The sequence below is a fragment of the Saccopteryx bilineata genome, chromosome 1 (assembly GCF_036850765.1).
Source record: "Saccopteryx bilineata isolate mSacBil1 chromosome 1, mSacBil1_pri_phased_curated, whole genome shotgun sequence".
NCBI lineage: Eukaryota > Metazoa > Chordata > Mammalia > Chiroptera > Emballonuridae > Saccopteryx > Saccopteryx bilineata.
Window position 1 is genome coordinate 89,069,074 of NC_089490.1, and position 23,417 is coordinate 89,092,490.

At 51.4% G+C, this 23,417-nt stretch overlaps 2 protein-coding genes across 2 annotated transcripts in view; one reads left to right on the forward strand and one right to left on the reverse strand.

Moving 5' to 3' along the window:
• BAIAP2L2 (BAR/IMD domain containing adaptor protein 2 like 2) overlaps positions 1-23,118 on the forward strand; it is a 34,219-nt gene extending 11,101 nt beyond the window's left edge. Inside the window, exons 5-14 of the mRNA XM_066258390.1 lie at positions 4,596-4,667; positions 4,889-5,005; positions 6,977-7,123; positions 17,264-17,416; positions 17,744-17,882; positions 18,042-18,279; positions 21,050-21,334; positions 21,624-21,831; positions 22,411-22,454; positions 22,656-23,118. Coding sequence (XP_066114487.1) covers positions 4,596-4,667; positions 4,889-5,005; positions 6,977-7,123; positions 17,264-17,416; positions 17,744-17,882; positions 18,042-18,279; positions 21,050-21,334; positions 21,624-21,831; positions 22,411-22,454; positions 22,656-22,731 — 1,479 coding nt within the window. The 3' untranslated portion in view covers positions 22,732-23,118. The remainder of the gene's footprint in view (positions 1-4,595; positions 4,668-4,888; positions 5,006-6,976; positions 7,124-17,263; positions 17,417-17,743; positions 17,883-18,041; positions 18,280-21,049; positions 21,335-21,623; positions 21,832-22,410; positions 22,455-22,655) is intronic.
• Positions 7,935-8,555, reverse strand: LOC136319947 (small ribosomal subunit protein uS10-like). Its single transcript, XM_066253084.1, has one exon. It carries the CDS (start codon positions 8,349-8,351, stop codon positions 7,974-7,976), a length of 378 nt encoding a protein of 125 aa, XP_066109181.1. The 5' UTR covers positions 8,352-8,555; the 3' UTR covers positions 7,935-7,973.
• Positions 23,119-23,417: the final 299 nt, after the last annotated feature.

The following is a 23,417-nucleotide window of genomic DNA, read 5'->3' on the forward strand; positions in this document are numbered from 1 at the left end:
GTGCCACCACCTGGTCAGGTCAGTATAGCAGTCTTAAACATCTGATAGATTTATTTCTAGGCATTTGGTGTTTTTTGAAGTCATTTGTAAACAACATTTTTAAGTACTACTGTATTTTTCACTCTGTAAGACACACTTGACCATAAGACACAGGATTTTAAGGAGGAAAATAAGAAAAAAAAATTCTGAACCAAATGGTGTGTTAAAATATTTAATGAAATACCATATTTTTCGCTCCATAAGACACATGGGCATTTCCCCCTCCACTTTTTTAGGGGGAAAAAAGGTACATCTTATGGAGCAAAAAACAGTATTTTCCACTTGTTCAGTGTTTGACTTATATTTTAATAGGATCACTCTGGCTCCTGTCCTAGAAATAAAAGAACAGTAGGGGGCAAAAGCAGGCGCAGGAGACTAGCTATGAGGCTGTTGCAGTAATCTAGTGGAGGAATTATGTGGCTTGGGAAAGGGCTGCAACAATGGTGGTGTTGAGAAGAGATCAGATTGAATGTAGAATCAATAAGATTTTTTTAATTTTTTTATTTTTTTACAGAAACAGAGAGAGAGTCAGAGATAGGGACAGACAGACAGGAATGGAGAGAGATGAGAAGCATCAATCATCAGTTTTTCATTGTGACACCTTAGTTGTTCATTGATTGCTTTCTCATATGTGCCTTGACCGTGGGGCTACAGCAGACCGAGTAACCCCTTGCTCGAGCCAGCGACCTTGGGTCCAGGCTGGTGAGCTTTGGTCAAACCAGATGAGCCCATGCTCAAGCTGGCGACCTTGGGGTCTCGAACCTGGGTCCTCCGCATCCCAGTCTGACGCTCTATCCATTGTGCCACTGCCTGGTCAGGCCCAGTAAGATTTTTTGATGGGTTAGATGTCTGTTACCAAAAAAAGAGGAAAAGTCTAGATACAGTGATGCCTTGGTTTTCATTGATAATCTGTCTGAAAACAATCAGTGAAATCTGAAACCGACAAAAACTGAGGCAATTATTTCCATATGAATCAGTGTAAATCCAATTACTGTATGTATTAGTACTCACAATCAATAAAAAACACACAAAAACACTAGAAAGCAATGGAATTGTTTTGCTATATGTGCGAGGTGATGCTTGTACAATGAGAAACAATGCCACACTGAGCTGGAGAACGCATAGGTCGCCCTTTGTTTTTGCAAAATTAGCAGTGAGGTCACATGGGCACGCTGATGAAATCTGAGGCAATCGATGAAAACCAAGACAAATTTTTCACAGAAAAAAATCAACGAAAACTGACACTGACGAGAACCGAAGTCAACGAAAACCGAGGCATTACTGCTAACTCCAAGGTTTTCTTTGTTTTGTTTTTAATGTAACTAACTGATTTTTTTAAAAGACTTTATTTATTCCATTTTTAGAGGGGGGGGTGGAGGAGCAGGAAACATCAACTCCCATATGTGCCTTGACCAAGCAAGCCCAGGGTTTCAAACCGGCGACCTCAGCATTCCAGGTTGACACTTTATCCTATTGCGCCACCACAGGCCAGGCGTAACTCCAAGATTTTAACTTGACTAGCTGGAAAGATGGAGTTGCCGTCAGCTGAGGTGGTAAAAACTGAATGTGGAGCAGTTTGAATGGAGAAGAGAGGCCAGGGGCTCAGTTTCAGTCGGATAAGTATGAGATGATTATCAGGAAACCAGGTGGAGACGTGCAATCATCAGTTCATGTATGCGACTGGAGTTTGGGGGTGAGGTCTGGGCTGGGATGCATATCTGGAGTCATGAGCACAGAGCCTGCATGAGCTCACCAAGGGAGTGGATGTAGCTAAGAAGGGAAGAAGCCCAAGGTCAACCCAACATTAAAGGATCGGGGAGATGAGAGGGAATGAGCAAAGGACAGAGAAGCAGCAGCCGGGGGGAGGGGGCAGTGTGAGGAAAACTAGGAGAGGTGCTGGGCTGGGACTGAGGGAAGAAGGTGTTTCAGGAGGAGCGGGTGGTCATCTGTTTCCAGTGATGATGACAGGCTAAGGTGGAGGAGCCCTGAGAACTGACTTAGCAACATGGAGTCTCTGTGACTTTGACAAAAACGTTTTTGTTGCCATGGTGGGGCATAGCCTAACTGAAGGGGACTCAAGAATGAATGGGAGATGAGGAACTGGGGGCAGCTTCAGAGACAACTCTTTTAAGGTGACTTTCCTGTGTAGATGGCAGAGGATTTCTTGAGTTACTGGAGTAAATCGACATCTGGAGCTTATAAGGTGTGTTTTCAACAGCTGGGCCTACCCTCAGCTTCTGTGCTGAGGTGCTTCTAGGACATGCAAATAGTGTGTGCCGGGAGAGGGAGGCAGGGAAGGCAGCTCGTGTCCTGACCTGCTGGGATCCCTCTGCCTGCCCTGGGGGTGGTGACTCCCTTATTCCAGAGGCCACCTGCTAATTACAGACAGCCTGGTTCCTCCACAGCAAGCTGAAAGTCCACCGCCAGTATCCTCTGAATAGATCCTTCTCTACAGGAGCTTGCTGAGGACTTTCCAGGGACCAAGTGGTGCCTGGGCCCCATCTGACTGGCATGCCCCATCTGCGATCACGGCCAGGCCGTGACAATGGGAAGCATTATAGTCCCTCTGCCCTGCTCTACTGCACATTTCCACGGTGTGACTCAGTTCATATGGGAGTGGAAGCAGGAGTGATGTCATATGATGGAAGGTGGATTGTCCAAGAGCAGTGTTTCCAGGCAAGAGGAATGGGACAAGGGAAACAGAATTAAGAGAAAGGGAGGAAGCCCCATACTTGTCTGCAGTCAGTGTTTTAAGGATATTTGAAAAGATCTCCTGCTCCCCAGCCTCCCTGGGCTCTCAGCCGGGGACAGGTGTCACCACTGCCCCCGTGTCCACCTCCCTGACAGCCCCGCTTCCTCCTACATCAGGCCCACTCTACAGTAATTAGGGCATTGCCAACATGTCCATTCTGTTGATTTTGTGCATTTTAAATATTTTCTGTGGCCTTCAGTGTGGTTCAAGTTCCTCTGTCCAGGTGCCAGTCACTCTCTTTGTTGGTGCTCTGGTTACAAAGTTGCCTGAGTTTTGGAGATCTGCCCCAGTCCACATCTCCCATAAGCCTGTGGTTTCTTTTGGACAATTCAATAGGATGTGGGGATTTTTCAAGAGCATGCATTCTGTGTTCAAGCAGAAATCTTGAACTGTCTCTTCAGTGGGAGGCAGGGCCAGGAGAAGAGGGAGGTGCGTCCTCGCGGGGAGGTCCTGCAGGTGCAGGTTGAGAAGCCTCTCTTGCTACTGGATCCAGCAGAAAAGGGTCCTCAGAGGGCAGAAAAGTGTACTCAGCACAGCTCATAACACTGACAGGCCCCACCCTGCCACACACACACACCTCACTCTGGCAGCCGCAGCTTGGGTTTAGGGTGCGGCCTATTCTAGGGAAACGACACTCAAGCTCCAAAGTTTCAGAAACAATTATGGGAGAAAAACTTACAATTAAGAACTTTATGTTTACTGGGTTTTTCTGCATCCTGGGAGGAAATGACCAGCATTCCTTTTCTGGATGATGCCCAACCCCTAGGGACAGGGCTCCCACAGCCCAGCATGGGGACCCCCATGGCAGGAGGTAGGATCCAAGCAGAAGTGGAGGGTTTCCAGAGGTGGCAGTGGGGTGAGAGATGCTTCTCTTTGCTCCCTGTGTGGCCTAAACTTAAGGGCAGAGATAGCAGCTGGAAGGATTTAGGGTTCAACGCCCCAATGCAGAGTGACCCATGGAACACTGATGGAGACACAAGGGGAATGTGCCAAGGGATTACTGAGGCCCATAGAATCAAAGTTCATTGGGTCTATAGGGCTGGACCTTAGAAAGCACCTGGCCAAGACCTTACTATTACAGATGGGGAAACTGAGGCCCAGAGAAGGACAGCAACTTGTCCAAAATCACAAAGCAAATTGGAGACACAACCAAAACGAGGACCTGACTCTTCTGGGATGAGCCCAGTAGCCTTCCCTGGCCTCCTGGTCACCCAGGTCAGCCGTTTCCTGGGTACCCAGACAGCTAAGGCCTCAATAGTTCTGAATGCCTTTGTGGGTCCAGCCCTGCCCATGTGCTGAGGACAGAGATGGTCAGACCTGGTTCCTGCCCACAGCGCTTGCTGCCCATACAAAAGGCTGAACAGGGGCCCATCAAGAAATTCTGTCCCGTGGCTGGAGGAATGAACAGTAAACAAACAAATGTGATACACATTTCAGAAACAAAATGATTGAGCAATGGATTCCTCCTGGGAAGTCAGCGGGGGCAACTGTTTGAAGATTGGTGGGTAATTCCAGGCATAGGGAATGGCATCATCAAAGCTCAGACTAAGAGTAAGAACCAGAGGCTGTTATACATTTATCGATGGTGTTTAGAGCGAGGTACTACTCTAAATGTTTTGTGTGATTAATCATTTAATCCTTCCTCCAACCAGGCCCTCTTATTATGCCCATTTTCCTGATGACTGGGCAGGTGCCTGGTGTGTTAGCACATGGCACACAGTGTATCTGAGTGGGCAATGCAAAGGATGCTGGGACCTGAGAAGGATGGGTCTGCCCCAATCACCCCCTCACTGCACCCACACAGGTGCAGACCTTCCACGGGGACCTGCTGCAGCATATGGAGAAGAACACTAAGCTGGACATGCAGTTCATCAAAGTGAGTCTGGCCATCCACCTCAGCACCCTGTCCATCACAGGCAGGACTACCTCTTCCCATTTGACAGATGGACACATTGAAGTCAATGCTGGTTGTTGACTGGCCCTGGGTTGTATGCATTCCCAGCTGAGCTCCCCTGCCCCGTCCAGTGCTCTGACACATGGACTAGACACCTAGAGCTTTTGACGTGGGGGTCTCCTCCTCTCTCCACCCCACCCAAGGACAGCCGCCAGCACTATGAGATCGAGTACCGCCACCGAGCGGCCAACCTGGAGAAGTGCATGTCTGAGCTGTGGCGCATGGAGCGGAAAAGGGACAAGAATGTGCGGGAGATGAAGGTGTGAGGGCTGGGGACATAACTGGACTCTGAGAGGACCCAATGACACCCTCCTGAGCTTCTCTGAGCCACCACCAGGCCAACAGGAGTGTGGTTTGCCCCAGCCTCTGAACTGAGGTCAATCAGTCCTGGGTGGGGTGGGAATTACTGGTCTCGGACACCATCAGCACAGCCTCTTTGCCTCCTGGCCCTCTTCAGTTGACCCAGGCCCCTCCCAAACCCTAGCACCTCTCTTGCTTCTCCCACTTTGCTGAGCAAGCCTGAGACCATCAGTCATGTGCTCCTGAACATGGCAGTGAAGGGGTGATCCACCTGCAGCCCCCCATCAGCCTTCCCCTCCCTCCAGTGGTAGGATTCAAATAATTTAACAACTGATTCTCTGCCCTAATGACTGTTTTAAGTATTAAAAATGATATACCAAAAGGTAGTTTATTATTTCATGCATTTAATACTTAAATAAGAACAATAAAAGAGGTATACAAAACTAGATTATGTTATGAGTTTTGGAGATTCCAGCAGGGAGCGCAGCTACTCGTATATCCTTGACCGAAGAACGGTCCTCTCCTCTAGCGGGGAAGGTCGTCCTCTTAGACCAACCGAGCACACAGCTTCGGGAGGGACGCACATGGAGTGGTGAGGGAGGAAGGAGACACCCGCCTAGCCAGCCAGATCAGCTGAGTCAACCCTGGTGATCAATGGAGTGACAGATGTCGCAGCCAGATCGCCCTCACATCCTGTTATGAGTTTTAAAATATTAATGAAAATATTAAATAATACCTGACAAAAAACAAACTTGTTATTTAAGATATTTTCATATTGCTTCTTGATTGGCGTCCTCACTTGCAATTTTTTTTCACCTATGAATGGAATGAACATTACTACAGGCACTAACGTTAAAAAAGAGTAAGGCCCTGGCCGGTTGGCTCAGCAGTAGAGCGTCGGCCTAGCGTGCGGAGGGCCCGGGTTCAATTCCCGGCCAGGGCACATAGGAGAAGCGCCCATTTGCTTCTCCACCCCTCTGCCGCGCCTTCCTCTCTGTCTCTCTCTTCCCCTCCCGCAGCCAAGGCTCCATTGGAGCAAGGATGGCCCGGGCGCTGGGGATGGCTCTGTGGCCTCTGCCCCAGGCGCTAGAGTGGCTCTGGTCGCAACATGGCGACACCCAGGAGGGTCGCAACATGGCAACGCCCAGGATGGGCAGAGCATCGCCCCCTGGTGGGCGGAGCGTCGCCCCCCGGTGGGCGTGCAGGGTGGATCCCTGTCGGGCGCATGCGGGAGTCTGTCTGACTGTCTCTCCCTGTTTCCAGCTTCAGAAAAATGCAAAAAAAAAAAAAAAAAAAAAAGAGTAAGGAATGTAAATCTGTGATTTCCACATTGGATGGCTGCCCAGGTGCCCACCTTAGAACCCTGATTACAAGAGCCATTCTAACAACCGGTTTGCTGAAATCAACAAAAAGTTAGGTATCAGTTCTGCCGAACCCGGTGCAAACTGGCTGAACCCCACCCCTGCCCCCTCCCACCCAGATAGTGGTACCCTACCCCCTGGCTAAGGCCCACTCTCCTGAGCCCTTCCTCCTCATCCCTGGCCTCTATGTCTGAAACCGCCGCCTCCCTTCCTATCTCCTCTTCTGTCTCTTTTAATAAGCCCGTATCTGTTTTCAGAATCTTCCCTTCCAACTAGGGGGTTATTAATCAACTCATTTGCATTTTCATCAAATCAGCCTCTCTGGGCCCCATCTCTGTGCTGAGCTGGGTGCTGGAGACAGAAGGATGGCTCAGACACCAGCCATTCCTAGAGGGTCCCAGAACCCAGGCTCATGAGGATGAAGCTTCCCATGAGAGGGCAAGCCCTGGGAGCAGGATGGGCTGGGTGTTCAGGGGAGGCTTCCAGGAGGAGGTGGCTCGGTCAGGAAAGACAGGGAGGCTGCAGACAGCTGGTGCTCATGGTTCCAGCCAGAATCCCCTTTGCCTCCAGGAGAGCGTGAACCAGCTGCACGCGCAGATGCAGGCCTTCGTGTCCGAGAGTCAGCGCGCAGCTGAGCTGGAAGAGAAGCGGCGTTACCGGTTCCTGGCTGAGAAGCACCTGCTGCTTTCCAATACCTTCCTGCAGTTTTTCGGTCGGGTGAGTGGGGCTGGAGGACAGCTGATGGAGCCCTTGGGGCTGGGCTCTCTGTGAGCTGTCTGCACACAGGAATTCTCCCCCTTCCTCCTTTTTCCCTTTTTCTTCCTTGGTAGATTTTTTAAAATTTATTCTCTCCACCTGTTTGTTTATTCATTTCTGTGTTTATTTGTATCATCAGATATTCATTCATTTATTCACTCATGATTTTATTTTCACATTCATTCTAATTCATGCATTTATTCATTCATTTAGAAATCATTTTTTTTTATTCCTGCTTGTATAAACTTACCATTCAGAAATTCACTGGTTCATAAGTTTATTCAGTTATTGTCTGTTAATTTTATCTTATAATTTAAATCCTGTATGCAGTTGCTTTTTCTATTTGCTAGACCAATCAAATGTTTTCCTTTTTCATTGTGTTCCTAACGGGTTTTGCTTACCGTATTTAGCTGCCGTGTTATTTAATGCTTTTGGGTTTATGATTATTATACCTTCTCTCTAAATGTTGCCATTTAGGTACTTAATGTTTCTCATAATCCAGTCCAAGGCTTTTAATTCCACTTTGTCTAAGATGAATATTGCCCTTCCTACTTTCTCTTCTTTGTCTTTGTTTTAAGTGTGTTTTCTGTTACTAAAATATAGCTTAGTTTTTACTTTTGACCTGCCTGACATCTGTCTTCTAATAGAGAAATTCAGTCTGTCCTGTTTAAGCTAACAACCAATACACCTGTTTTATTCTTTTCTGGATAACTTGATTTAACTGTACTTACTTTGTCATTTCCTCTTTTTCTTCCATTCTTTTTTTTTTTTTTTTTTAACAACTGATAATCAATTTATTAAAAAGGCTGATTTAAGCATCTGCAATGGTGACTTCAACCTCAACTCCCGGCTCAATACTGATGGAAGTAATCTGTTTAACAATCTCAGAAGGGCTGTGCAGGTCAATGAGACGTTTGTGGATCCTCATCTGAAACCGATCCCAAGTCTTGGAACCCTCCCCGCAGGGAGTTTTTCTTGTGGTGATTCTCAGAGTCTTGGTAGGCATGCGCACGGGTCCTTTCACTTTGAGATTCTTTTCCTTCGCACCTCTGATCAAGTCAGCACACACCTTCTCCAGAGACTTGACGTTGCGGCTGGTTAGAGTGATTCTAATTCGGTGAATCGCCACCTCCGGTTCCACGGGTGTCTTTCCGGTATCTTTAAAAGCCGCCTCCCCCCATCCCGGCATCCGTCCCCAGAAGAGCGCGAGCCCCGGGGCAGAGTCCCGCCACCGCCGCAACCGCGCGGCGCCGCCCTCCGCCTCACCATGGCTGCGGCGCGGCTTCCTGACCGACTTGTTCCTCGGCGAGAGCGAACAGCGGTGAGTCAGGAGCAGGAGCGGGAGCGACACAGGTCGCTAAACAGCAGCAGCGTCTTCCTGAAAGAGCTTTCTTCCATTCTTGTTGTCAGTTTGGTTGAGTTACTATACATTCCCTTTTCCTGTTATTAATTTAGAAATTCTACTATTTTTTTCATCTCTACTCGGGATGACCTCACTTTATGACCCCCATAATCACAAATATCTATTATCTTTTCCAAAACATAATAACCCTCCCCACCACTACTTGGTCATTGCTCCCACCTCATAAGATGACACCCTGAGAAGGATTTTCCTACCCTCCCTGGTACTCTAAGACGAGGCCTTTGGAAAGTTTTTACTCCTCCCATCATCCTCCCTTACACCATGTTTTGGTTTTTCCAAGAAACTTCAGGACTTTTAGTTCCAGACCCTCATGGTTACTTCTTTGCAACATGGCCCTTCTATTGCGAGAACCTTTACTTAGACTACATACGTTACCCCTGCCCAGTGTGTCTGTCATCCTCCACTAAAATTTCCCCATACACATCATCAGATTCCCTGCTTACTGCTATTTTCACTCCCTTTTATCTCTTGAGGTTTCTGTTTTGTTTTTGTTTTGGGGGTTTTTTTTGGTATTTTTCCGAGGTTGGAAACGGGGAGGCAGTCAGACAGACTCCCACATGCACCCAACCGGGATCCACCCGGCATGCCCACCAGGGGGCGATGCTCTGCCCATCTGGGGCATCGCTCTACCGCTATCAGTCATTCTAGCACCTGAGGCAGAGGCCACAGAGCCCTCCTCAGCGCCCGGGCAAACTTTGCTCCAATGGAGCCTTGGCTGCAGGAGGGGAAGAGAGAGACAGAGAGGAAGTAGATGGGGAGGGGTGGAGAAGCAGATGGGCGCTTCTCCTGTGTGCCCTGGCCAGGAATCGAACCTGGGACTCCCGCACACCAGGCCGACACTCTACCACTGAGCCAACCAGCAAGGGCTCGAGGTTTCTGTTTTGATTAATTGGAGCAGCTAGAGAATTTTCAAAAGTACTTTCTGCAGATACACGGTTTGAGTCAATTGCACATGTACAAATGTCTCCTTTTACCCTGGGTGCATATTGGCTGGCTGCAGGGCCCCAGGGCTGCGGGCCTCTTCCGCCGCGGTCCAAGGTTCCAGTGTTCTATGTTGTAGGTGCGAAGTCTGGTGCTTGCCTGTCTTCTTTCCTTTTAAGTAACCGGCTCTTTCTCTGTAGATGCTTGTGAGTTTTCTCAGGAGCTTGTCCGGGCACTGCCTAAGTGCATGCCTGTCGGTGCCCCTGCAGACTACTGGCTCAGGTCTTTCTTCAGGTCAGGGGAGCTGTTTGCTTTTCCATTTCTTTAATTATTACTACCTCTCTGCTATCATTCCTTTTTCTCCTCTGAAACTCCAGTCATTTGGAGCCCTACATCGATGACCTTCCTCACCATGTCTGTTTCACCCATGCTTGCTCCGTGTGTTGAGATATGTCTCCCCTTGACATGTCAGCCACTGATCCTGTTCTCAACAGGAGTGTCCTCTCTATTACTTCATTTCTTCAATTTCAAGTCTTAAAATTGTTCTCTGTCTGGGTGAGAAGGTCTTTGTGATACAGTATGTGTTCCTACCAAGTTCATGTTAAGCTTGTCACCTCTTTCCCTCCGCAGCCCGGGTGGTCTGCTAGGTCAGTGGAGGTCAGCCTGGTTCCTACTTCCCACTAGTGGGTGTTCCAGCTTTCATGGTGGGTGGTAGCAGAGCAACCAAAGTATAAATAAAAAGATAGATTTAACTATAGTAAGTTGTTTTATAAAGATTTATTCTGCCAAACTTAGTGAAAATCCAACATAAAGTTCTTGGTAAGTAATTTTTTTTTTTTTGTATTTTTCTGAAGTTGGAAACGGGGAGGCAGTTAGACAGACTCCCGCATGCGCCCAACCGGGATCCACCCAGCATGCCCACCAGGGGATGATGCTCTGCCCATCTGTTGCTCTGTTGCAACCAGAGCCACTCTAGCGCCTGAGGCAGAGGCCACAGAGCCATCCTCAGTGCCCGGGGCCAACTTTTGCTCCAATGGAGCCTTGGCTGCGGGAGAGGAAGAGAGAGACAGAAAGGAGAGGGGGAGGGATGGAGAAGCAAATAGGCGCTTCTCCTGTGTGCCCTGGCCGGGAATTGAACCCGGGACTCCTGCACTCCAGGCCGACGCTCTACCACTGAGCCAACCGGCCAGGGTGCGGTAAGTAATTATCATTATATGCTTTAACTTACTGTAACTCTGCTTTATAAATTTTATAAAGTAAAGTTACTTCCCTACTTTATAAATCACCATTATTGTGGAACCGGTGGGCGGTTAGAAAATTTTACTACTAACAGAGATACAAAAGTGGGCGGTAGGTATAAAAAGGTTGACTACCCCTGTGCTAGGTTCTCCACCGTGGCCATCAGGTCCTCTTTGGTGCCTTGTTTCTTTCCTTTGCCTCCTCATGGTCCTGTTCCCACTCTGGGTTGAATTGAACTGAAAGGGCTCAGACAGTGGTGTTGGCAAATATGGGGGCAGGGGAGTGGAGCAGTGTTCCCTAGGCCAGGGGTTGGGAACCTATGGCTCGCGAGCCAGATGTGGCTCTTTTAATGGCTGCACCTGGCTAGCAGACAAATCTTTAATAAAAAAAATAATAACATTAAAAGTGTAAAACATTCTCATGTATTACAATCCATTCATTTCCTACCGCTCATGTTCATGGTTGCGGGTGGCTGGAGCCAATCACAGCTGTCCTCTGGGACAACAACAAATTTTTATTGGATAATGTATAACGTACATGGGTCGCTGTATGGCTCTCACGGAATTACATTTTAAAGTATGTGGCGTTCATGGCTCTCTCAGCCAAAAAGGTTCCCAACCCCTGCCCTAGGGGGCCCCACTCTGCCCAGGTCTTCCTTCCTGTTGCATGGCTCTCACTCAGCCTCAGCGGTAGAGATTCATTTGGCCTATTCACATGGAGAACCACTGCAGGCAGGGCTGCTAGGGAGGCATGTGCAGGTTGTGTGCCACACAGGGTACTGGCTCCGTAGGGACTGTGCTCTGTTCCCCAAGCCGAACACGTGGTACAGACTGTTTGCCTATAGACAGGAGCACCTTTCTCTTTGCATAAAGAGACCACTCTCTCACCAAATGTGTGCCTCCCTGTCTTTGTCCATCCAGAGGGGACATCGGTCTCTAAATTACAAATGGTACCTTATGAGCTAGCAGCAGGCTAAGCCTATGGACCCCGGGAACTCAGGAAAGCCAGTAGCACCTCCCAGGCCACACTCAGGAGGGACATGTGGTGTTGCCCTACCCAAGTGTCCCTGTGGGCTGCTTCGCTTGGACCCCAAGTACTAGTCTTTGCCTGGCTCCTCAATTATGGGTCCTCAGGCCTCTGCCAGCCCAGCAGTAGTCACAGTTGTGTCCTGCTCTCTTCTGAAAAGGTCTAGCAGTGGCCAAACCCGGCGTGTGGACTTGCCTGCGTGGCCTGGCCCAGCTGCTGACCCCTCCAGGGAGCTGGCTGATGGGATCTGTAGGAGGAGGAGCCAGGGGCATTGGGATATGATCTTCCCACCATCCCCTCCCCTCAGAAATCAATGACTTACTTCATCGCTGCATTTTGCTGTATAAGTACCGCGCGCTAACCGATTGCGCCACTGGAGCTCCTGCATTTTGCTAATCTCTCTACTTCCTCACCAGTACTTGTTATTGCCTCTCCTTTTGATTATAGTCACCCTAGTGAGTGTGACATGCTATCTCATTATGGTTTTGATTTGCATTTCCCTGATGACTAGTGATGCTGAACAGCTTTTCATGTGTTTATTGGCTGCTTATGTATCTTCTTTGGAAGGAAACTCCTTTCTGCCTGTGTTCTAACAGTTAACCTCCAACATTATGAGGAAAGCTGAGCCTGATCAGGCAGTGGCGCAGTGGATAGAGCGTCGGACTGGGATGTGGAGGACCCAGGTTCGAGACCCCGAGGTCTCCAGCTTGAGCACAGGCTCATCTGGTTTGAGCAAAGCTCACCAGCTTGAGCTCAAGGTCACTGGCTTGAGCAAGGGGTCACTTGGTCTGCTGTAGCCCCCCAGTCAAGGCACATATGAGAAAACAATCAATGAACAACTAAAGTGCCACAACGAAGAATTGATGCTTCTCATCTCTTTCCCTTCCTGTCTGTCTGTCCCTCTCTCTGTCAAAAAAAAAAAAAAAAAAAAAAAAAAGGAGGAAAGCTGAGCCCTTCACTGGCTGCATCCCGCTGGGTGCCCTCATCTCAGGAGGGGCTGTGGGTTGAATGAGTCCAACTTCCCCGAGGTATGGGGAATAGGTAGCATGTTGTCTGACCCAGCTAGGCTTTAGGACATGCAAGATTGAACTCCTAAAATAAGTAACCATAAATATAAATATTTACCTGTCCCTACAGCAGAATGCACAAGCTGTAGAGAAAGACTTAAAGAACTATAACGGGAAGGTATCCTTCTCATCATCTGCAGTAATCAGTCCTTGGTTAGTCCAATGCTATTCAATGGCGTGCCTTCCTCCCTTTCCCCCCGCCTCTCTGGGTTTGCTGCACTTGGCTGGTATATCTCTGGGATAAATTCCTAGAAATGGAATTTGTGAGTCTGAGGATACAGGAAGGCATTGGTTGTACCAATTCACACTTCCACCAGCAATGTATGAGATTCCCTGTTTCCTTGACACCAGTTGAGCAAACTTTTTTCTTTTCTTTTTTTTTCTGAAGAGAGAGAGACTCTTGTATGCACCTGACCGGGATCTACCCGCAAGCCCATCAGGATGCGATGCTCTGCCCATCTGGGCCATTTCTCCCTTACAACCAGAGCCATTCTAGCGCCTGAGGCGGAGGCCATGGAGCCATCCTCAGTGCCCGGGCCAACTTTGCTCCAATGGAGCCTTGGCTGCGGGAGGGGAAGAGAGAGACAGAGAGGAAGGAGAGGGAGAAGAGTGGAGAAGCAGATGGGTGCTTCTCCTGTGTGCCCTGGCTGGGAATTGAACCCAGGACCTCCACACACCAGGCCGACACTCTACCACTGAGCCAACTGGTCAGGGCTGTGAGCAAACTTTTTTTTTTTTTTTGTATTTTTCAGAAGCTGGAAACGGGGAGAGACAGTCAGACAGACTCCTGCATGCGCCCGACCGGGATCCACCCGGCACGCCCACCAGGGGTGACGCTCTGCCCACCGGGGGGCGATGCTCTGCCCCTCCGGGGGGTCTCTCTGCCGCGACCAGAGCCACTCTAGTGCCTGGGGCAGAGGCCAAGGAGCCATCCCCAGCGCCCGGGCCATCCTTGCTCCAATGGAGCCTTGGCTGCAGGAGGGGAAGAGAGAGACAGAGAGGAAGGAGGGGGTGGGGGTGGAGAAGCAAATGGGCGCTTCTCCTATGTGCCCTGGCCGGGAATCGAACCCGGGTCCCCCTCACGCCAGGCCGACGCTCTATCGCTGAGCCAACCGGCCAGGGCCTGTGAGCAAACTTTTTGATCTTTGCTAATCAGAAAAGTAAAAATGCATCTCAGTGCAATTTTTCTTGATTCTTTATTTATGAGTAAGACTGCTGCCCACCTCTCCATGTTGCAGAGCCATTTGCTCTCCTTTCTGTGACATGTCAGCATCTTTTCCTCCCTTTTTTTATATTAATTTGTAGGAGCTCTTTTGTTTTTCTTCCTTTCCAAGTGAGAAAAAGGGAGATAGACAGATTCCTGCATGCACCCACCCGGGATCCACCCAGCAACCCCATCTGGGGCCGATGCTCTGCCCATCTAGGGTCATGCTCACAATGAAACTATTATTAGCGCTTGAGGCAGAGGCTCCATGGAGCCATCCTCAGTGCTCAGGCCGATGTACTTGAACCAAGCGAGCCATGGCTGTGGGAGAAGAGAGAGAGAGAGGGAGAGAGAGAGAAAGAAAGGTGAGAGGTGTAGAAGCAGATGGTTGCTTCTCCTGTGTGTCCTGACTGGGAATTGAACCTGGGACATCCACATGCTGAGCTGATGCTCTACCACTGAGCCAACTGGCCAGGGCAGTAGGAGTCTTTATATATTATTGAAATTAACCCTTTCTTTTTTTTTTTTTTTTTTTTTTTGCATTTTTCTGAAGCTGGAAACAGGGAGAGACAGTCAGACAGACTCCCGCATGTGCCCGACCGGGATCCACCCGGCACGCCCACCATGGGGCGACGCTCTGCCCACCAGGGGGCGATGCTCTGCCCATCCTGGGCGTCGCCATGTGGCGACCAGAGCCTCTCTAGCGCCTGAGGCAGAGGCCACAGAGCCATCCCCAGCGCCTGGGCCATTTTTGCTCCAATGGAGCCTTGGCTGCGGGAGGGGAAGAGAGAGAGAGGAAGGCGCGGCAGAGGGGTGGAGAAGCAAATGGGCGCTTCTCCTATGTGCCCTGGCCGGGAATCGAACCCGGGTCCTCCGCACGCTAGGCCGACGCTCTACTGCTGAGCCAACCGGCCAGGGCCGAAATTAACCCTTTCTTAATAATGAGTTGGAAATATTTTCCCAGTTTGTCATTTATCATTTGACTTTGCTTATTGTAGATTTTGCCACACTTTTTAAAAATTATTTTTATTTAGTCAAACTTATCAGTCTTTTTAAAATAGTTTGTCTCATCATTAAAAGGGTTTGTCTCATCATTAGAATGGCTTTTCCACTCCATAAATGCTCTTAACATTCTCCCGTGATGTCCTCTGTGGTTGTGAAAGCCTGTGTTTCTTTCCAACCCCTGGCTAACCTGCGGAGGCAGGGCTGTGCGAAGCCAGTGCAGGTGCTGGCTAGGCCGGCACGTGGCCACTGCTCCCAGGACCCTTAACGCCATAGCAGGTGCTCTCTGAATGTTCTCAAACTGAACAAAACAAGAACAAAAACCTTTTAAAAATATGGTATGCAGAACCTAATGGTCTCGCTTTGCTTGTGCCTCTGAAACAAGCCCACACAGACCCTTGTTGTATGGTGTTTGGCTAATTGTTTATGCAAGGCAACAGAGAGAGTCTCCCTCGTGACCAACTGGACTAGTTGCTGCTGTGACGTGAGGCTCTGATTCTCTTTTGCTGCCCAAGATCACTAAGGGGTTTTTAGCAGCTGGGGGAAGAGAGTGATCACTGGAGGGGCAGTCATGGGAAGCCTCCTCAGGACAGACTAGTGCAGGCCGCTTCATTGCTTACCGGTGCAAGGCCTTGAGCCAGTCATTAACTGCGCTGACCCTCGGCATCTTTTTCTATAAAATAAAGGCAACGATTGCACATACCTCCCAGGGCTATTATGAGAATCAAATAAGATAATGCAGGCAAAGCCTGTAAACTGGACCTGGCACAGAGTAAATGCTCAACAAAGGGAAACTTTTATTATTCCTAAGGGGACAGTCTTGAGTTTGGCCTTGGGGGGCAGTATATTTGAATAGAGAAAAGGAGAGACCTTTATAACTGGAGAACAATGTTTTGATTGTACCTGGGGTTTAATTTATAGAGGTGACTGAGTGACAACACAGACAGATTAATACCATTGAAAAAAATTTTACTACATATCACAGTTCCCAAGAGAAGGGGTCATGCCATGCAGGGCCACATGGGGAAGCAGCTGGGGTTGGTCAAGAGGCAGAAGGAGTGAGGGGAAACCGTGGCCCACACATTTATGATGGTTTCCATGGAAGAAATGGGGGGCAAAGGAATAGCCAAGTTTAAGCAAGTTTAGGATCTTCTTTAGTTTGAGTCATTTCAGTGGGTTCTGTGCTGTAGGGGTGGTGTCCCCTTGTCTGGTAGCTGGTGCTGGGGTGATTTAAGGCAAGGGAAATATTAGCTTGATGTGTGAATTAAAAGCAGTGGTTGGGATATAGGTTTGGATTTGGTTTGCCTACAAAAGGCATGTTCAGGGACAAGTTTTCCCTAGGAATTATCTAAGCCCTGGGAGGGGTAGTCTCTGCAGGAATAGCAGGACCTCAGGATGTCAGAGAATCATAAAATAAAGAAAATTTAAAACATGATTAATATACACAACAGTCTAACATTCTCACCCCAAGTTGTTATGATCAGATGCCGAGTTTGTGTGCATGAAAGTATTCAAACAGACACCTATATATTGGGAATATTAGAAAAGGGATGCTATGTAGACTACAGGGATGCCCTCAGAAAACTGTATTTGACAGGCCTCCGTAGAACACTACTCAAACTGGCTTAAACAGAAAAGGTACTTATTACTTTAGTTACTGGGAAGATCAAAGGTTTCAGGTATAGCAGGATCCAGGAGCACCCAAGATGTCATCAGAAATTTGCCATTGTCTGTTCCTTAGTTGTAGTTTTCTGTGTTGGCTTCACTCAACCTATTTAGCAAACCCCATGAGGTGAAAGAATATATTTTTCCAGATTGTTCCAGGGTGAGTACTGGGATTGGATTCTTTGGTCACAGTTTTTGGGTAAGTGCCATCCTGAATCCATCATTGTAGACAGGAGGATGGAGCAACTGGAGCAGTCAGCCTACCTTCCACCGCTAGGCCTGTATGGGGAAGTGGGGGAACTCTGCCTCAAGTACACAGAGAGGGGGTTAGGGGAAGCTCAGGAACTAAGGGGCCTTTGACAGAAGAGGGGAGGGTTGGATGGTGGGAAAATCCAAAGTGACACCACCATGATCTTTAGTTCCTGACACCTAGACAATCTGTTCTTCCTCAGCTTGCAGGGCCCAAGTCCCCAGGTCTAGCGCACCACTTTTGAGTCCCCGGGATTCTGGGGGCTGCCCAGATCTGGGTGACCCCAGTATTTTCACCCCACCAGGCCCGGGGAATACTCCAGAACCGCGTGGTGCTGTGGAAGGAGCAGTCGGAGGCCAGCCGCAGCCCGTCGCGTGCCCACTCCCCAGGCCTGCTGGGCCCCGTGCTGGGGCCGCCCTACCCCTCGGGCCGCCTGACGCCCACCCGCCTGGACATGGTGAGGCCTTGGGCGCCCCCGCCGGTATTCGCGCCTCCATTTATGCCCCCACCATTATTCGGGCCCCCGCCAACTCCAGCACCCTCCGTGGGGCCCTGGGGTTTGAGGCCCTCCGCCTGGAACCTCCTCCCCCCCAGGGTGCCGCTCTACACAGCGCCCCCCATCTGGCCCTTCCGCCCTGGCACGGCCTCTGCGCCCCCCTGGTGGCTCGGTCGCAGGCCTGTGAACCCCTACTCCGACTACTGGGACTGGGGGTGGGGGCTGGACTAGGGCGCCGCGGCCCCGCCCCTCCCCGCCCCACCCTCCCCTGCCCGTCTCCCCTCGCAGCCCCAGAGGCCTCTGGGAGAGTTCAGCTCCCCCCGCAGCCGGCACGGCTCCGGCTCCTACGGCCCCGAGCCCACCGAGGCGAGGTCCGCGTCCCAGCTGGAGCCAGACCGCCGGTCCCTGCCCAGGACACCGTCTGCCTGTAAGAGTCCCCGGAGCACAGCGGGAGGGTCGGGGACACTGAATGGAGGTCCAGGGATTGGGAAAAGGAATGGAGGATGCGCTGCAGCAGGAAGGAATGAGGGTAGACTCGAAGGAGAACTTCCCACCCACGTGCTGCTGCATTCTCCCGCTTCCGCAGCCTCGCTCTACACCAGCAGTGCCCAGCGCTCGCGCTCCAACTCCTTCGGAGAGCGCCCTGGCGTTGTGGGCAGCGGGGGCGGCGGCAGCGGGGGCGCCCGGAGAGTCCGTGCCCTTGTCTCCCACTCGGAGGGCGCCAACCACACGCTGCTGCGCTTCTCGGCCGGAGACGTCGTGGAAGTGCTAGTGCCGGAGGCCCAGAACGGCTGGCTCTATGGCAAGCTGGAGGGCTCATCCACGTGAGTGGGAGCCTGAAGGCGCAGGGTGGGTTGGAAGGAGGACCTGTGAGGCCTGTGCTCCTACTAGACTTCCCTAATGGAGGCTTCTTTTGCTTCTACCTGGGGCAAGCACAACTCTCTCCTTCCCCACTCTCTCTCCTAGTCCCACCTCAGTTTCCTCATCCCCCACTGAGACTAGGAAGAAGCTCCTTACCAAGTTAAGGGTGGCGGTCCTGGAGAGGGTGATAGAGGATGGGAAATGGGAAGACTCTCACAAGTGTGGAACATTATAGAAACCTTTTTACATAAGCACCTGCTGTGCACCTGTCACTGTGTAAGGGGACAGCTTTCCCTGAAAGAGTCAGCAGAGCCAAGCTCTGGTGGGGGGATGGATAGGGTAGGGGTCTCCCCAGGCTGGGCACAGAGGCAGTGCTGGGGCTTTGCAGGCTGGTGTGCTCACCATCTTGCAGTCATGAGCAGTGGAAATCCAAAGAACCTACACTGGGGCTGTTTCTATCACCATGAGTGGAAGGGGGAAATGGGGAGTACATTGTGGTCAACAGCAAGCCTGGAGAACAGGGGTTGGCAGCCAAAAAGGGAGTGTGCAGGGACCACTCTTTCTGCTGGAGAAAAAGGGGAGGGTGGGAGCTTGCTAGAGCCTGGCAGTGTCTCCCACCGGGCCTTATGGACAGGGGATATTTGTGATACCCACTTCCATGCCTGCTAACGGAGAAGGAACAAAGAAATACAGAAATAGGGGCATGAATGAATGAATGCATAGGCTGAGGAGTCAGTGCATACAGGGTGGCATGTGGGTTAGCGGATGGTGGGCGGAGGATGAATGAGGGGGTGGTCCTGTGGGTAGGTGGATGCATGCTTGTGTGAGTGGATGGGTAGGTGGGTGGATAGGTGGGAATCAAATGGGTTGGTGGGGACACGAGAGGATGTATATAGATGTGTGGGCTAATGGGTGATTGAAGAGGTATGTGTGTTGGTTGTCAGGTGGAGGCAGGTAGGTGGGCAAGTGTTGATAGATGGATTAGTGGTCCAGGAGTGGTTGCCCACGTGGATCATGGATGAGTTAGTGGACAGATGCATGGGTGACATGGACAGGGTGAGGCAGTTAGGCACAAGGGTATGTAGATAGATGGCAGGTGACTACATAGATCAGGAATGGTAGGATGAACGAGTGGGTAGACAGATAACCAAGCACACGAATGGCAAAAACACCTGCTTTGCAGACCCACATCAGAGGACAGTAGGGTGTCACTCTGAATGTCCCTGCAACAGGTGTGTACCACACTTTATAATAAATAAAACCTTCTAGACCCGTGCTCTCGATACACATTCCTGGGACATTTTATTCTTTCTGTGACTCAGGTTAGGGAAAATGACGACCAAGTTTTACCATCAGGCACTTTATGGTGAAAACAGAAGTAAAATATACTGCAATGTTTTTATTGTCAGTTTGAGGTGAAATAGCTTCCAGTAACTTTTATGTGAGAATGTTGATTGGTTTTGGAATCTAAGGTGGCTCTTTAGAAGACATTTTTTCAGTTCTGCAAGAGTCTGATGGGTTCTCTGGAGTCTTTTTTTTTTTTTTTTTTAAGATTTTACTTATTGATTTTAGAGAGTGAGGAGAGACAGAGAGAGAGAGAAAAAGGGGGCGAGGAGCAGGAAGCATCAATTCTTTGTAGCTGCTTCCCGTATGTGCCTTGACCAGGCAAGCCCAGGGTTTTGAATTCGTGACCTCAGTGTTCCAGGTCAACGCTTTATTCATTGTGCCACCACAGGTCAGGTGGGCTCTGTGGACTCTTAAAAGGCTAAGGAACATGGGTCACAGTGCCTCTCCCTCAACCCTGGCTGCTCTGAAGGCTGCTCTGAATGAGCCTCCAGCCAGGCAGACTCTAAACGCAGGGTGCCTGGGGTCACCGAACCAGAGGGCAACTGCTGGGCTAAGGAAAGAGCACTGGCTTGGGAGTCAGGCACCCTGGGCTCAGGTGCCCCTTCCTCTGGACTCCTACAGTTGCCAGTGGACCCGTGTCCTGTGCCATCACCCTCGTAATAATCTGTTTACAGGTCTGTCTCCTCACCAGGCTAGGATCCTCTGGGGAGCAGGACTGCCAGGCTTTCTGGACCCTCATACAGTGGGTGCTTAGTGATCAGGGAATAAACTGCTAACCCTGTGTCCTTGGACACACTGCTTTCCTTCTCAGACCTCCAGTCCCCCCCTTTTTTTCCTAGTGAGAAGCAGGGAGGCAGAGAGACAGAGTCCCACATGTGCCCCCACTGGGATCCTCCTGGCAAGCCCCCTATAGGGCAATGCTGTGCCCATCTGGGGCCAGTGCTCCGTTGCTCAGCAACAGAGCTACTTCAGAACCTGAAGTGAGGCCATGGAGCCAAAGCCAACTTGCTCCATTGGAGCCTTGGCCACGGTAGGCAAAGTGGGGGGAGGGTGGAGAAGCAGATGGGTGCTTCTTCTGTGTGCCCTGACTGGGAATCGAACTAGGGACTTCTATACACCAGTCCAATGGTCTACCACTGAGCCAACCAGCCAGGGCCCAGGTCCTCCTCTTAAGGTGCCCAGCCCTTGGTGGGACATGAGGCTGGACTGGTGGCCTTGAATGCCAAGAAAGACCTCCTTCAAGAGATTAAATGAGTTCTTTCAGCAAAGCCTGTGGAGCAAGGCTGGCACCAGCAGTGCCCACTGACTGTGTGCTCCATTTAGAAGTGGTGTTGGACCACTGTTGTTGGGCCTTAGCGTGTGGAATCCTCTGCCTCGGCCCCACAGGAGCGGTTGGTTCCCCGAAGCCTACGTGAAGCCATTGGAGGACGTGCCCATGAACCCCATGAATGCCTTGAATCCAATGACTTCCATGAACCCCATGAACGCCTTGAACCCCGTGACCTCTATGAACGCCTTGAACCCTGTGACCTCCATGAACCCCATGAATGCCTTGAACCCCGTGACCTCCATGAACCCCTTGAACCCGGTGACTTCCATGAATCCCATGAACACCTTGAACCCCGTGACCTCCATGAACCCCATGAGCCCTATGAATGAGCTACCTTCTAGGTATCTGGGTGGTCAGAGTTGGGGGAGGGGTGGGGACTCCAGTGGGGGTGGCTCCACCCATTGGGGGGCATCTGTGAGTTTCAGTCTTGAGTGGGCCCAGCCCCCTTTAGCCTTTAGAGAAAGGGCGCCCCATCTCTCTACCTATAAAGATCATTGGGTCCATCCCTCAGCCTCCTCTCAGGACTGCCAATAGTCCCCTCTCACCCAGGTACAGGGGAGGAAGCTACAGGATCTCCGGGGCCCAGCAGATGGGGCCTGACCCCTGACCCCCTCCTTTCCCCGGACTTAGATCCTATCCGCTCCGGGGCAGCCATAGCCTAGATGACCTCTTGGACCGGCCGGGCAACTCGACAGCACCCTCAGAGTACTGGGACGGCCAGTCCCGCTCCCGAACTCCAAGCCGGGTTCCAAGCCGTGCCCCCAGCCCTGCACCTACACCCTTGCCTGGCAGCCGCCGAAGTAGCATGGGCAGTATGGGGGTGGCCAGTGACATCAAGGTAAGCCCTCTCCCCCAGGCTGTCCTCAACCCTGGGGGCATCCAGTGGGCAGGGAGACTGGAGACCAGGTAACCCTCTCTGCTTTGCCCTTGTGTCTGGCAGGGAACCCTCCCACCCGGCCCCAGTCTGCCCATCAGTGGAGGGTGGGTTAGCTTCTGACTCGGGTGGAGGATGCAGGGAGTATTCATTTCCGGGACGGGAGCCCTGGGTGTCCTGCTGGGAGCGCTGGGAAAGGGCTGTCCTCCCTGCCTCTCCGAGAAGGCCAACCAGGGTCCTGGGTGAGGGCTTGGGGCAGGCTGGGTGGATGGGGACAAGGGAACACCTCCCCATGGGGTCACCTCAGGCTTGTCCTGGGGGCGATGGCTAGCCCTGGAGCTGGTACTCTGGTCCAGAGGCTTCTCAAGTCTGAGACCCACAGAATCCTGGGCTTCAGAATGCCAGGGCAGCGTTTCCCTGAAGCCTGGCACTGCAGGGGCCTCTGGTCCAGTGCTCTGCCCCCCTGGAAGGGGGAGACGGAGGGGCAGGAGCTTGCTTGGCCCTTCTCCCCCAAACCTGGCCCTTCCTCCATCCCCACCACAGAAACTTATGTCCTGGGAACAGCAGCCCCCAGAGCTCTTCCCTCGGTGAGTCCTGGAGCAGGACTGGGCAAGAGGGAGCTGGGCTCAGTGGAGGGAGATAAGGTGGGGGCGAGCGGAGGTGACTTGATGGGGACAGGAGGCAGGGGTGGTGGACACCTGGGACACCTGGCTCAGGTGTCCAGCTGCTTCCCTGGGCCCACTGCCAGCTGGAGAACTGGCTCCTCTCCTTGACCCCTCCTCCCACAGGGGCACAAACCCCTTTGCCACCGTCAAGTTGCGTCCCACTGTCACCAATGACCGCTCAGCACCCCTCATCCGCTGAGGCACCTTCCTCCGCCACGAGGTCGCCTCAACACCTGCTCAGGGGCTGCCCGGAGCTGGCGGCAGCAGAAGCAGCAGCAGTGGACCCCAGAAGCCAGGGCCCTGATCCTAGGGGGTGCCCTTCCCCCAAATGCACCCCCAGCCTGAGCAGCTCCAAGGGCCCTGGCATGGGGTCTGGGGCCTTCAAAATAAAGCAAGCAGAATGGGGGACAGAACCATTTCTTCCCCTCCAGGGGCTCCAGGACTCTCTCTGGGGGCCTACCTCATGCCCCCAACCTCTTTCCCCTTTCTCCATCCCAGTGGGGAGGAATCCCTTACGTATCCCCTACCTCACACAGGTCCCCGTTTAACTTTTGTAAACAATGAGAAATAAAGCAAGTGGACATGGCAGCAGGACTGGTGGTCTCTGATTTGGGGGTGGAGACCTCCCAGGGAGAATGGGGTCTAGGAGCTCCTGACAGTCAGCGGCAGTTGCCTGAGAAGCCTCGCTCACTCCTAGCCCCTCACATCCCACATTTTAAGAAAGTCTTTAGTTCTACCCTAAAGCCCTCACCCCAGCCCCCTCATCTCTGACCCCCAGGAAATAGTTGCCTTTCCAGAGGAGGAGGGGTGGCAGTGGCCAAGGTCTATCAGTAAGTGGCCTGGGACACAGCACCCTTTGTTCCGGCCCTCCCTGCCCCTCAGTCC